The 13,346-nt window shown below is 36.9% G+C and overlaps 1 protein-coding gene across 2 annotated transcripts; it reads right to left on the bottom strand.

Moving 5' to 3' along the window:
- Nucleotides 1–6,991: 6,991 nt before the first annotated feature.
- Nucleotides 6,992–13,101, bottom strand: LOC142631999 (respiratory burst oxidase homolog protein C-like). Of its 2 annotated transcripts, XM_075806418.1 has the most exons (12): nt 12,345–13,101; nt 12,053–12,215; nt 11,892–11,940; nt 11,639–11,752; nt 11,096–11,518; nt 10,634–11,017; nt 10,428–10,523; nt 10,194–10,309; nt 9,885–9,987; nt 9,350–9,423; nt 8,051–8,553; nt 6,992–7,679 (listed from the first exon to the last, which is right to left on the bottom strand). In XM_075806418.1, exons 1-12 carry the CDS (start codon nt 12,877–12,879, stop codon nt 7,564–7,566), a joined length of 2,676 nt encoding a protein of 891 aa, XP_075662533.1. In that variant the 5' UTR covers nt 12,880–13,101; the 3' UTR covers nt 6,992–7,563. The 2 variants fall into 2 exon arrangements, with proteins under 2 accessions (XP_075662533.1, XP_075662534.1); XM_075806419.1 differs by lacking the exons at nt 6,992–7,679; nt 9,350–9,423 and having other exon boundaries at nt 8,389–8,553.
- Nucleotides 13,102–13,346: the final 245 nt, after the last annotated feature.

Raw genomic sequence — 13,346 nt, 5'->3', positions numbered from 1 at the left:
CAATTATCAGGGATTCCATGTGGGAATTTTGTATAAAATGTTTCAAAATTTCATCGTCAATTGAGATACATAGGGGTGAGCTTATGTTTTGTAGTGACTCCATGCTAGGGCTGGCATTGTACCTCAGATGCTACTGTAAAATTACAGAATTAATTTGTCTTTGCGGATGTTACAATTGCCACTGTCATAATAGAAAAATTGATTACAACACTTGTCATTGTTAATCATGATAAGCAGCAAAAATATTTGATCTAAATGGTTAAAGCACCTCAAACATCTACCTCAAACGCTTGAATTTTGTAGGTCAATAATACCTCCTAAATTTAAAGAGGCAACCTCTGAACCAAAATTAAACCAAATTGATTATGTTGGCTTTACAAAGCCTTGACTTAAATTTCAACAAAGTACTCACAAGAAAGAGGGGAATGCAAATTTTATTAGAGTATGTCAAACTCACAAACAAAGAGATTAGGCTACTACCTTGAGAGCTCAATACAACTTTTTCTCTCATACATTTGCACATCATACATCTACCCCCTTTTATAGGGTGAAGTTACAAGAACTGTCATTATTGTCATGACTCTTTATTTCATAAGAGAAAATTCTAAAATGTGGAAGACTTAAAAACACAAATGTTATGAAATGACAATAGACATAAACGGTTATAGAAAAACAAAAGACACAAACAGTTATGGAAAAACAAAATACACAAACTGTTATGAAATATCAAGAGACACTTTTTGGTTTACCACTTCCAACACTCCCCTTTAAACCAAAAGCAACGTCACACCAAGCATTATCCTCAATCTTCTGAATCTATCAATTGGTAAAGTTTCGGTAAAAATGTTTGCTACTTGCTCTTCTATATTGCAATACTGGAGCTTCATACCTTTCTGTTTCATATAATCTCTCAAGAAATGATATTTCATATCAATATGTTTGCTCCTTCCATGATGAACTAGATTTTTAGAAAGTTTTATGGCAGACTTGTTATCCACATAAATAATTATGGATTCTTCTTGTGGATAATCAAATTCTTTTAATAAATTCTTCAATCATATTGCTTCACAAACAGAAGAGGATGCTGCCACATATTCAGTTTCACATGTTGACAAAGCTACAATATTTTGCTTTTTGGACATCCAAGTGAAAGCTGTTGATCCAAGATAGAAAACATATCCAGTAGTGCTTTTCCTTTCATCTTGATCACCTCCCCAATCACTATTTGAATATCCATATAATGCAGCATCATTATTATATGAATATAAAAGACTAAAATTCATGGTACCTTTTATATATCTTAGGATCCTCTTTGCTGCAAGCCAGTGAGATTCTTTTGGTTCTCCATATATTTGCTCAAAAGACCAACACTATAAACAATGTCTAGCCTTGTGATTGAGAGGTACTTTAAACTTCCAATCAAACTCCTAAATAGAGTTGGATCTATACTTTTTCCTTCTCCTTCTCTTGTCAATTTTAGATCCACTGCAACAAGTGTATTGACAGCATTGCAATTTTTCATATTAAATTTGTCAAGCAATTCCTTTGCATATTTTTTTCTGACACATGAAAATGCCATCTGGTTGCTGTCGTACCTCAATCCCAAGAAAAAATGACAGAAGTCTAGAGTCGGTCATCTCGAACTCCTTCAACATAGCTTGTTTAAATTCATGGAACATTTGCTAGCTGTTTCTTGTGAATAACAAATCATCAACATAAAGACAAGTTATAAGAATTTCATTATGGGCATTTTTCTTGATTTAGACTGCATGCTCATAAGGACACTTGAGAAAAGCACTTCCTTGAAAATATTTGTTAATACGAGAATTCTAAAAGCTCGAGGAGCTTGCTTTAGCCCACATAAAACTTTCTTCAAATGATACACCTTGTCTTCTTCTCCTTTAATCACAAAACCTTCAGGCTGCTTTACATACACCTCTTCTTCAAGTATGCCATTTAAGAGCATTCACAGTAAAGATTGTAAATTTTTTAGGATTTAACAACTTAAAAAAAGTTACTTTATCTGTTTTAACAACACATCAAAACTTCTATTTTTCATATTACCTAAAAAACTATTCATTTTTTTTATTCATTTCTCTCTCTCCTTTTTTTTTTTTAAATTTTTATTATTCATTACTCAATTTCTTCTTCTCTTCTCTCTGGACTCTCTTCTTCTTTTTTGTCTGAAGTAAACCACAACCCCACCTCCACAATCCCAAACACATAGCCCCACCTCCACAAACCCACTACCCCACACTCACCACCTCCACAAACCCACAACCAAACACCACCACGCTCCGACCGGCTATCCTCCACAACCCCACACTTACAACCTCCACAAACCCACAATCCTAAACCCACAGCCCTACCTCCACAAACCCACAACCAACGACCACCACACTCCGACTGGCCATCCTCCACAAAGCCACAACCAACCACCACCACACTCTGACTAACCCCACCTCTTTTGATTTTTGCTCAGACCAAACCCAAAATCTCAAGATTTCCTCTAACCCAAACTTCATTTTCATTTGATTTTTGCTTAAACCCAAACCCAAACCCAAGCCCAAAATCTTAAGGTTTTTCTCTTGGGGTGGAAGATGAAAGTGAAAGAAAGCCAAAGGCCGGTGAAAGAAGAAAAGAGAGAAGAAAATGAGACCGGTGAGAGAAAAAGAAAGAAGAAAAGAGAGAAGAAATGATAGTGAATAGTGAGAGAGAAGTATTAAAATATTATTTTTTTTAAGTGTTGAGCTACAGTAGGCTATTATTTATACCAGCCTACTGTAGCTTAGTTGGTAAAATTTTTGAGTACAACAACCTTGCTATAGTGTGTTTTTTGTGAAATAAGTTGCTAAAATGAGTTTTTAGCAATTATACCCTCTTTGTTGTGAATGCTCTAAGAATGTCGATTTGACATCTAGTTGGTATATTTTCCAACTATGATGTGCTACAAGAGAGATCAACATCCTTACCATGACAAGTCTTGCTACTGGAGCAAAGACTTTTTCATAGTCTACCTCATACTTTTGCTAGTAACCTTTGGCCACAAGTCTTGCCTTATAGCGCTCAATCCTCCCATCAGTTGTGTGCTTAATCTTATACATCCATTTCACACCAATGATTCTTTGACCTGGAAGAAGTGTAGTCAATTCCCATTTGTTGTTTTTCTCAATGGCATAAATTTCTTCTTGCATGACATTCCTCCAACAATTCTCTTTCACAGCTTCTTTGAAAGTAAAAGGCTCATGGTCCATCTACAAACAAAAAAATTTATCTCTTCAGTGTGTGCATAGATATCTTCTAGGCCTCTCATTTTGATTGGTGTTAAAGATGGAGAAATGCTACCTGGGCTTCAGATTGATGAAGTGCTTGTTGGTGATGCATAATGGTGGGGTGTTGAGGAAGGTCTCTTTGAACCTTCATAATTCACATCTTCTTCTTGCCTTTCTAACTCAAGTGGCTTCTCTTTACTTATGATGTCATCATTCCATCCTCATGACTTATCTTTACTGAAAATGACATCTCTACTCACCATTACTTTTTTGGTAAGCGGATAGTAGAGTTTGTAAGCTTTTGACTCCTCACTATACCCAATGAAGATGCACTTCTCCCCATGATCATCCAACTTCTTTCTCTTAGGATCAAGTGCTTGAGCATATGCAACACACCCTAAAATTCTTAAGTGTGACACACTTGGTTTGTAGCCACTCCACGCCTCTTGTGGGTTCATATAGTACTTGAATTTTTTTGAAGGGCATCGATTGAGTAAATAGGCTGTACATGCCATTGCTTTTGCCCAGAAATTCTTTGGCAACCATTTTTCTTTAAGCATGGTCCTTGTCATATCAAGGATAGTTCGATTTTTCCTTTCTACAATGCCATTTTGCTGTGGTGTGTATGCAGTTGTAAACTATTGCTTGATGCCATTTTTCTTGCACTTGTCTCGAAATTCATTTGAGGTGTACTCACCATCTCTGTTACATCTAAGTATTTTGATCTTATAACCACTTTCCACTTCAACATGTGCCTTGAAACTTTTAAATATAGTGAAAGTTACAGAATGTTCTTTGGTAAAATAAACCCATAATTTTCTACTGAAATCATCAATAAAGGAGATGAAATATTTGCTACCTCCTATAAAACTAGATCAAATGGACCACAAATATCTGTGTGCAACAACTCTAATGGTTTAGGTGCTCTCCATGATCTCCTACTTGGAAAAGGACTTCTTTGTTGCTTGCCAAGAGTGCATACCTCATATACATATTCTGACTTTTTAATACTAGGCAATCCATGCACCATGCACCATGCACCATGCACCATGCTTGATGTGGATAATAGTTTAAGCCCGCTGAAATTAAAATGCCCAAGGCAAAGATGCCATTTCCATGACTCATTTTTACAAGTCCATGGAAACATTTCTCCATTGTTGAGTTAAGATGGAGTGGAAACATATGATTGTGGCCCATTTGAATTTTTGCAACAAGCCTTCCTTTAGCATCCTTCAAAACAAGAGAGCCTTTCTCCAGGTGTATAATATACCCATTTTCTAGAAGTTGCCAAATACTAAGAATATTGCTTTGCAAAACATCATTCCTTTGACATATTCTAATTTTTACTTTACCTTTTATGGGCAATTTGGATGAGTCTCCCAAACGGACATCGCCTTGAACACCTTCAACAAGCTCAACAAAGAGCTCTTTTTTTTCTACTCATGTGGTTGCTAGCTCTAGAATCAAGATACCATAACTCTTGTGAATTATTTGCCTCTTCTTGTGCAAAAAGAAGTGCACATTTTTCTTTTTCAACATTGGATGCCTCAACAAGATTAGATTGTCCATTGTGCTCCTCAGATTTATTATACAAGCAGTCTGATGCATAATGTCCAAATTTGTCGCAATTGAAACATTGGAAGTTTCTATTACCTCCACATCCACGAGTAGATTTGCCTTTGAATGTTTCTCTTCCATGACCTTTGCCATAGTTGCTATTGGTATATCCTCCGCGGGAGCCATTAGGCTTCTCCTCTCTTAGAGTCAATTTTGACTCTAATGCTTGCTTAATGACAACAGAGCTAGAATTCTTTTCCATACGCTGCTTATGCACTTGAAGAGATTCCATTAATTCCTCAATTAAAAGAGTCTCCAAATCTTTGGACTCTTCAATAGCTACCACGACATGCGCAAATTTATTTGCAAGAGATCTTAATATTTTCTCCACCACACGAACATCTTTAATACTTTCTTCATTACTTTTCAAACGATTAACAATTACAAGTAATCGTGAAAACTAATCAAAAATAGTCTCACCATCTTTCATGTGAGCAACTTCAAACTTGGCACGAAGAGTTTGCAAACGAACTCTTTTCACATGATCAACACCCTTGAAAAAAATGCGAAGAATCTCCCATGCTTCTTTACTTGACGTTGCTTGGCAATTTTCTCAAAAGTTGACTCATCCCTTCCTTGATATAGTAAATATAGTGCCTTCTTGTCTTTCTTTCTCTGATCCTTGAGCAAATTTTTTTGCTCTGTGTTGTCGGTGGCTTCTTGCTCACTTGTGGTTCTACATACCCATCAGTGACAAGCTCCCATAGCTCTTGTGATCCAAACAACACTTTCATTTGAAGCCAGCTCTTATAATTTTCTTTCGTCAATCTAGGAATTTGCGGTTGCACCATGTTAGAAGACATCTTCACTAATGGTGTAGACAAAGATTCTAGGCTCTAAGAACTTGGCTCTGATACCACTTTGTTGGTTTTACAAAGCCTTGACTTAAATTTTAACAAAGTACTTACAAGAAAGAGGGGAATGGAAATTTTATTAGAGTATGTCAAACTCACAAATAAAGAGATCAGGCTATTACCTTGAGAGCTCACTACAACTTTTTCTCTCACAAATTTTTACATCATACATCTATTCCTTTTTATAGGGTGGAGTTACAAAAGTGGTCATTATGTCATGACTCTTTGTTTCATAATAGAAAATTCTAGAATATGGAAGACTCAAAGACACAAATGTTATGGAATGAAAATAGACATAAACAGTTATAGAAAATCAAAAGATACAAACTGTTATGGAAAAACAAAAGACACAAACTGTTATGAAATATCAAGAGATACCTTTTGGTTTACCATTTCCAATAGATTCTTCAAAAGAGATGGTACAACTTCAAGACTAGACGTTGAACTCATGTAAGAGGAATCATCAAAGTTGGATACGATGGAAGAGGACAAAACGGGCACCCATTTTACAGAAGAATGGGAGCAGCTGTTTGTCAATGAAGTTCCAAAGATATATTCTCTAGTTTGTATACGCAAACCCAAGTTGAATCAATCAGTTCTATTGCCTTCAAGTAGCAATAGGGCGTTCGATGTAAAAACTTCAAGGATTTTAGAGACACTGGAGGTGTCGAGACTTTTTTTTTTGAGAGAGTTTCAACCTATGACGTCCGCTCCTGATGATAACCTTTTATCATTAGACCAAAATCCCAATAAGTTTTTCGTGTAGGTGGGGATTAAACCCCAGATCTCTTATACAACTATCAGAGATTTTACCAATTGAGCTAATTGAAACCCACTGGAGGTGCCGAGACAGTTGAGAACAAAAACAGTTTCTCCCATTAACACTAGCAGTGGGATGATGGATACCTGTGTTCCATTGAAGAAGCCTCTTATCCCATCGCAGTGCATTGATTCTACAGACCAAGGCTTGACTAAAAACCAGTTAATGAAACCAAATTTCCAGAGGCTAAAAAGGAAACATAAATGAAAAGAAGGCTGCTGCTTTTATACATAATGGAGTTATCGTTGCAAAATGGTTCATGAGGTTGGAAGGTTCTTTCCTTCCTATTTGCTTGTTCTTACTATTGTTTTCCCATGCCAAGGATATTGATTGATATTAAGAAATATATACACATATAGGAAAAAGATTTAATTGCTCGTCTTATCAATTTCTTCGGATTAAATTTGATAATATTGTGTTGAAAAAGATAGGAATGGAAATGAAGACTTTTATGGAAAAAGCTTGCATACACAATTTTTGTATTCGACTATAATCTTAATCAATCAACCTACCATAGATTGGCCCACGCCAAGCAGAGTTGGTCGGAGGATGGTTGGCTTGCATTTTACTTCTTTTTTATTTGTATTTATTTTCATTACATGCAACTCTCTCAAATCTCAATCCACTTTTCTTCTATTCACACTGTTTGGATTGGTCCATACCACTGCACAGCCATGAGAGAATCATACGGAACCATCCCAATCCCAAGTTTAGTGGTGGGCGACCAACCCACTATCCTTTGGCTTTGACTGCATCTACTTCCAGCTCTCGATAAGCACTAATTTATTGATTAACTCTAAAGCAGAATTCATTAAACAAAACATACATGGGAAACATAAAATAAAAGTTGGAAAAGAAAGGAAGAAAAACGATCAAGGCGGCCAGAAACTGAGAAACTTGGTACATGAGTATGAGACAGAGAGAGTGGGATCATCCTGGTGGGGATGGAAAGGGCAATCGTTATCCAGTACTTGTAGCTAATGTCCATTTCCGACTGTGGTCAGAAATTCTCTTTATGGAAATCAAATTTGGTGGAGCTGTTGTCACTGTGAGAGAAATCGGTTGCTAGTTGGCTTAACTCTTTCGTGAGCGTTGCTGGCCCACAGTAAAAGACCCCTGCACGTACACGGTACACCTATTATCATTAGCACATGATCATGATCGAAAGTTTCAACCTCAGGACCACTCTCTAGATAAAGTATCTTTCATGTTTTCGTATGGATTGGAAACACGACAGAAAACACTTTAATAAATGTGAAACACGGAGGGCATGTATTAAAATCATACTATCCATCTTTTTCACCTTTTAATAATTTAGTAATAGGTCAGAGAGAAAGTGCTCATGAAAAGTTTAGCACAAAAAGAAAAAGTTATGGAATATGCATAATGCATGTAACAACGCCATACCATATATAGAATATAGTAAAGCAAAGCAACCCTGCACTGCATCTGCATGAAAGGAAAATAGTGTGGCATTGGTTACTCACCTACTCTGGAATGTTTATGATTAGAGGCAATGCGTTCGTATACATTGCGCCATTTGGGCCTGGCAAAGTGAGACTTGACACGTGTACCAGAGACGATATCGACCCCATTCTTGGCATGGTTGAGGGACTGCAACATGGCAATGAGAGCAGAACGGGCATCACCCTCTTCATAGACGCTGGTGCAATAAGTATGAAGCTCAATCACTCCCCTGTTGTCCAGTTCCGCCATCTCGTTCATCACCTCTTTGAACCAGTCAAACGATCCCTGCTCCTTTGTCACCCAGTAGAAGTATGCCCTCGTAGTCTTAAAATCATCCACTCTACTTTCTCCTACTGCTTTCTCCTCCTCCTCGTCCAGGGCCCTGGTGTTGTTCACTATGTCCTTCATAATACTGATCATTGGGGTTGCCCCAATTCCTAGCCCTACTAGCAACACCACCTCATATTGCTTGTAGTCTTGTGCTGGAGCTCCATATGGACCATCAATCAACACTCTTGGAACTCTGTTCATCACACATCACTCTTTTGGTCATTACCATTAAAGAAATTATTACATTATTATTAAAATCAGGATTTTTTTTTTTTTGCAAGCAAGCAAGGAAGAGAGAAGTTAGATGAAAATAATTTGCACACTTTATTTAGTTTTTGGCCCTTCCACATGATAAGTTATCTCATACATATGATATATGTATCAACATCATCAATCAAGAATGACGTCTCTTTGTGTTTTATGCTTTAATCTATGTTGTGGAAAAATTGCTGTAACAGACATCACCTAAAGCTTTTTTTCTGGCATACCTTTTACATAGTGGCTATCTGGTGTACCAATTATTGGGTTACGTCAACAATTTTGGTTTTATCGCTTTAACTATAAGCATAGCAACAATTTTTGAGGGCAGCATGGTCACCAAACTTTTGTGGTAAAATGGAAATTAATTGTATATTTCAAAAGCTTAAACTATTATGAAGTGTCGAATCTAATCATTTAATCATTATTCTGACATATTAAAACTTGACCTAATAATTTGATTTCATTATATGCCAAACACCTCACACTTTCTTTAGCCCAAGGCAGACCTAAAGGCTAAAGCCTGTTATGTGTAATTCATGATATGTATGGTATGATACTAACCCTCTTGATCCCTTCTTACATAATTTGTTGTATACATGTAACTGTCTTGATACAATCTATTATGTTTCGTCATCTGCTTCTCTCGCCTGACATAAATTTTTTGACCTCTTACCCAAAAAGATATAATTTAATTAAAATTTTTGAAAGAGCAATTATTTTCTTCTTACTTTGGAATTGGATTGCTATCTCCTTGCAAGAAGTCAGCACTGAGGAGTCCACTTTCACCACTTGGTTTACACACCTAGAAAACCAATTTCACAGAGATTAGCTACAGGAAGGTGGCTCCTACTTTGGAATAGTTCCCTCCCCACATAATTCAGCATGTGTTCCTTCTACAAATCGTATTTCTTATTACCATCTTACTAAAAGGAATGTGCAATGTTAGACAAACAATTAAGCGAAAGAGAAAGTTTCATAAAGAGAATATATTTTCGCTAAATGATCAACATTTGCTAATGATACCTCTCATTGAATGATGTGGTAGGGGTATTGTGGAAATTTCTCAAATGAAGATGATAATTTCGCATAGAAACATAGAGCATTTAATGAGATTCTTATCATCTATGATTCTATCACAATAATAAAGTTTCCTAAGTGCGTTTTTGGCCTAAGGGTTCAAACTTCACCGTAGTGACCTTTGCTTCGTAAGGCATGATTTTCCAATAAAACCAAAGATGGGCAATTTTCCAAATGAAAACGCACCTCTGAGAACTTGTCCATGAGGTGATGTGTCCAATCACCAAGAGCTCGAATATGAACACTAAGATAATTATCTCCAGGTGCTGAGGTGAGGGAAAATGGGTGCCTGTGGACATAAAAGTTCCCAAAAGTAAGCAATGCAAGCAATTAGACAAGGAAAGAAGAGGGAAAGAACATGCCCTAAGTTAAAAAAGGTGATCAGTGCTATCTTATTTTTGGATATGGTAATAAAGATGTCTTATAGGCATGCAAGTTAAAATTTTCTTGGCACTGTTTGGCAGATTTGGTAACAATGTTTCAAGGGAGGCATACCATTCAAATGGAGATACAGCACCACAATTGACAAACATGTATTGCCCACTTTTGTAAGTGAAGTCATGGGGCTTTGACATGTGAAGTGACAACACATTTCCGGGATAAACAGCCACCTTCAGTGTGAAAGAGAATGAGATATTCTTCTATATGTACGTACCAACATAAACAAAATGTTTAAATAAATACGCACGTCTCATATGACAAAAATTAATGATAACATGAGTTGTTCACCTTTAGTATTGAAACAGGCTCAACGCTGGATCTGAATGCCCTGATCAATCTTTCACATATATAAAGAGCAAGAGGAACAGCCAAATACATCCAGGTCTGCCAATTATAGTGGAGCAGGAAAATGTAATATAAGGAGTTATAATTACCAAAAAAGCAAACGAATGTGAATAAAAAAGGTCGAAAGTGTGAGGTGATAGATGCTTAACCGTCTTCTTGTACCATTCCTTGATCAGGTAGAGGTGAAGTCCATGTAGAATTAGGAGGGCGTAAACAATGATGAAGAGGTGGTGGGTATACCAAAAAGCATTGAAGCCAGTTAGATTCTTGAGAAATTTGGGAACGTTGGGCTTACTTCTCCTTAACCAAGGGCAAGCTAGTGTGAAGGATATTGCCATCAACACTACCATTATAATTCCTGTCACTCCTTCCACTGACTTAACAAAAGTCCAGTACTTTAAAGGTTGCTTCCCAAAGAAAGTTTCCATCGGCTCATACCTGTCACTACTTGCAAGAATAAGGCGAGGGAAATCACAAGCCAAATGAAAAATTGAATGAATTCCAACTCCAATTGCAATTCCCCCTGCTATCATCTGAAAAAAGATGCTGTCAATTTTCTTTTCAATTTTTGGTGCCTAGTGAGGATAAAAGAAAAAGAAAAAGGAAATTACCTGGTGGAAATTGAGGTTGTCATCAAAAGGGATTACGACACCTAGTGTGGTCTTATTCCTAAGCCAGGTTAGTGTGTTTCTGCAGACTGGTAGCAAGATAAGAGCCATGTTCAATTTAAGTGTCTCGGCTGCACCTTTAGCCATGCATACACAATGGCCCATAACCTCGTATGCAGCTTTATTTCGATACTGCACATACTTGTATGTAAATAGGCCTGACATAATCCCAATCCACAATAAAATTACCCACACTCTTTGCCAGTTATCCTGTAAGAAATACTCTGTGCTTTGACACCATCTCCTTAACAGGTTGTTCTGTGTGGCTTTGAGCTTTTGGCTCAACCTCCGGCTCAGCTTCTGGCTATCTCCACGTCTTATGGACCGACTTGGTGTTTGCAGCAGAAGAATTTCCAGGTTGTCCATCTGTCAGTCCAGTAACAGTCATCGCCAGATGAATAAATTCCTCTAAAAAATAATAATTCTACAATAGAAAATAAATTGTTTCCTACTTCAATCATAAGATCGTGTGTGCGGATTTTGTACCATTATGTATTTTTTATGTTCTGGATCTAACTCTTCCATGATCAAGGCTGCATATTCCTCTGCCTGTTTCTGAATATTTGTGAGTTTGTTGGCAGAAGCACTTAGGCAGATAATCTGCAAATATAATATATTGATTTGATTTAGAAAATTTTTATCCGGACAAAGCTTAAAAAAGGATCATCTCTTTGAAGGGATCAATTTCATGATTCAGATTAAATATTTATAAATTTTAAAGATATATTCACTGTAATACCTCTCTGACTTCTTCTTCAGTGATTCTGCCATCCGCATCTTTGTCAACCCTGCATTTAATGGTAAGCTAGCTCATGGTTTATTGGTAGATGAAGATAAAGTAATAATTCTTTTGCAGATATTCAGGTACAAATGTTATTCTAAAAAGAAAAGAATAAGTACATGTCAAAGAAAGTTCGAAGCCTGGAGTCGAAGCTCTGATTAGAAATCTGGTCCCAGAACTCTTTTAGCTGGGACTTGTTGATGGAATCACCCTTAATACCATGCTTCCGAGCAAGCGCATCAAACAGCATGCCAGCAAACTCCTTGGACTTCTCATCCATTCCTGCCATTACATATAACGATATCTTTGAAGAACTTATAATTAAGCTCCAAGTGCCTAGACTTAATTTCTTTAGTTAAAAGAAACATGAATTAAAGATTAGAGAAGAGTTTGTGAGGTTGTGGCGAGCACCTATGCAATTGCCAAATAGCGAACGAGGAAGGGAGGCATTGGTGGAAGCAGTGAGCTTGTCAAATTGCTTCTCAACGGCAGACCATCCAATACCGCCATCTTTCTGGCTGATAAACTTGAGGCCCTTTAAAGCATGAGCTGCTGTGGACTTCTTCCTATCAAAATGAGTTGGAGGAGTGGATTGTTTTGAGAATGAAGTGAAACGCTTCAGTTCCTGAGAGACCTTCTTGATACGTGCAGAAGCGCTTTTTACTAATGAGGAACCAAATGAGGTACTCTTCTCGAGATCACTAGCAGGTAAAGTACTCAACTGAGGATCTTTTTCAACATCAGCAACGACAGTAACAGTTTGAACAACAACAGAGTTATCACAAACGTGATCCATAGTGATCTCAACAAACGGTTCTTCTACAACGTGGCATTTACTGCTGTTGTTGCTTTTAATATTTTCGGTAGCACCGGAGTTGGCTTTGTTTAGAGGACTGCTGTAAGAAAACCTTTCGCTCTCAGGAATTTCTGTTCCCATATTCTGCATTTTGATAATACAGCTGGCACATACGAATTGAATTCTACATGGAGCCAACCAAGCAGATATACAACAGTCTACAACTAAACTATTTTTTGCAGATTTGGAGGAAAGACGATGAGAATTATTGGTTTGATGAATCTCAATCAAGCTTCGAACTATTTAAAAAAAAAAAAAAAAATTTCAAACTTGCGTGTCTCAGTGTTTTTAACTAATGTTCCCTCCCAGAGTAAGATCCTCTGTGTGTTGAACAAACTTTTTATAGCACAACACCTTTGCCCCCACGAAGATAATGGATGCCAGGCATTGATTATGTCACTTCTACAACTGATTAATACATCATAATCATATTAGAATTATTTGGCATATGCTTCACTAACTTTACAAAAGTATGAGTTGAATATTGCTTCTTTTTTTTTTCTAATTTCTAATTTTTATTTATTTATTATTTTAATACATAAGGAAGATCTCGTTTC

The sequence above is a fragment of the Castanea sativa genome, chromosome 4 (assembly GCF_040712315.1).
Source record: "Castanea sativa cultivar Marrone di Chiusa Pesio chromosome 4, ASM4071231v1".
Lineage (NCBI taxonomy): Eukaryota > Viridiplantae > Streptophyta > Magnoliopsida > Fagales > Fagaceae > Castanea > Castanea sativa.
The sequence above is the reverse complement of the archived record's forward strand: the minus strand, read 5'-3'. Positions and strand labels throughout refer to the sequence as shown.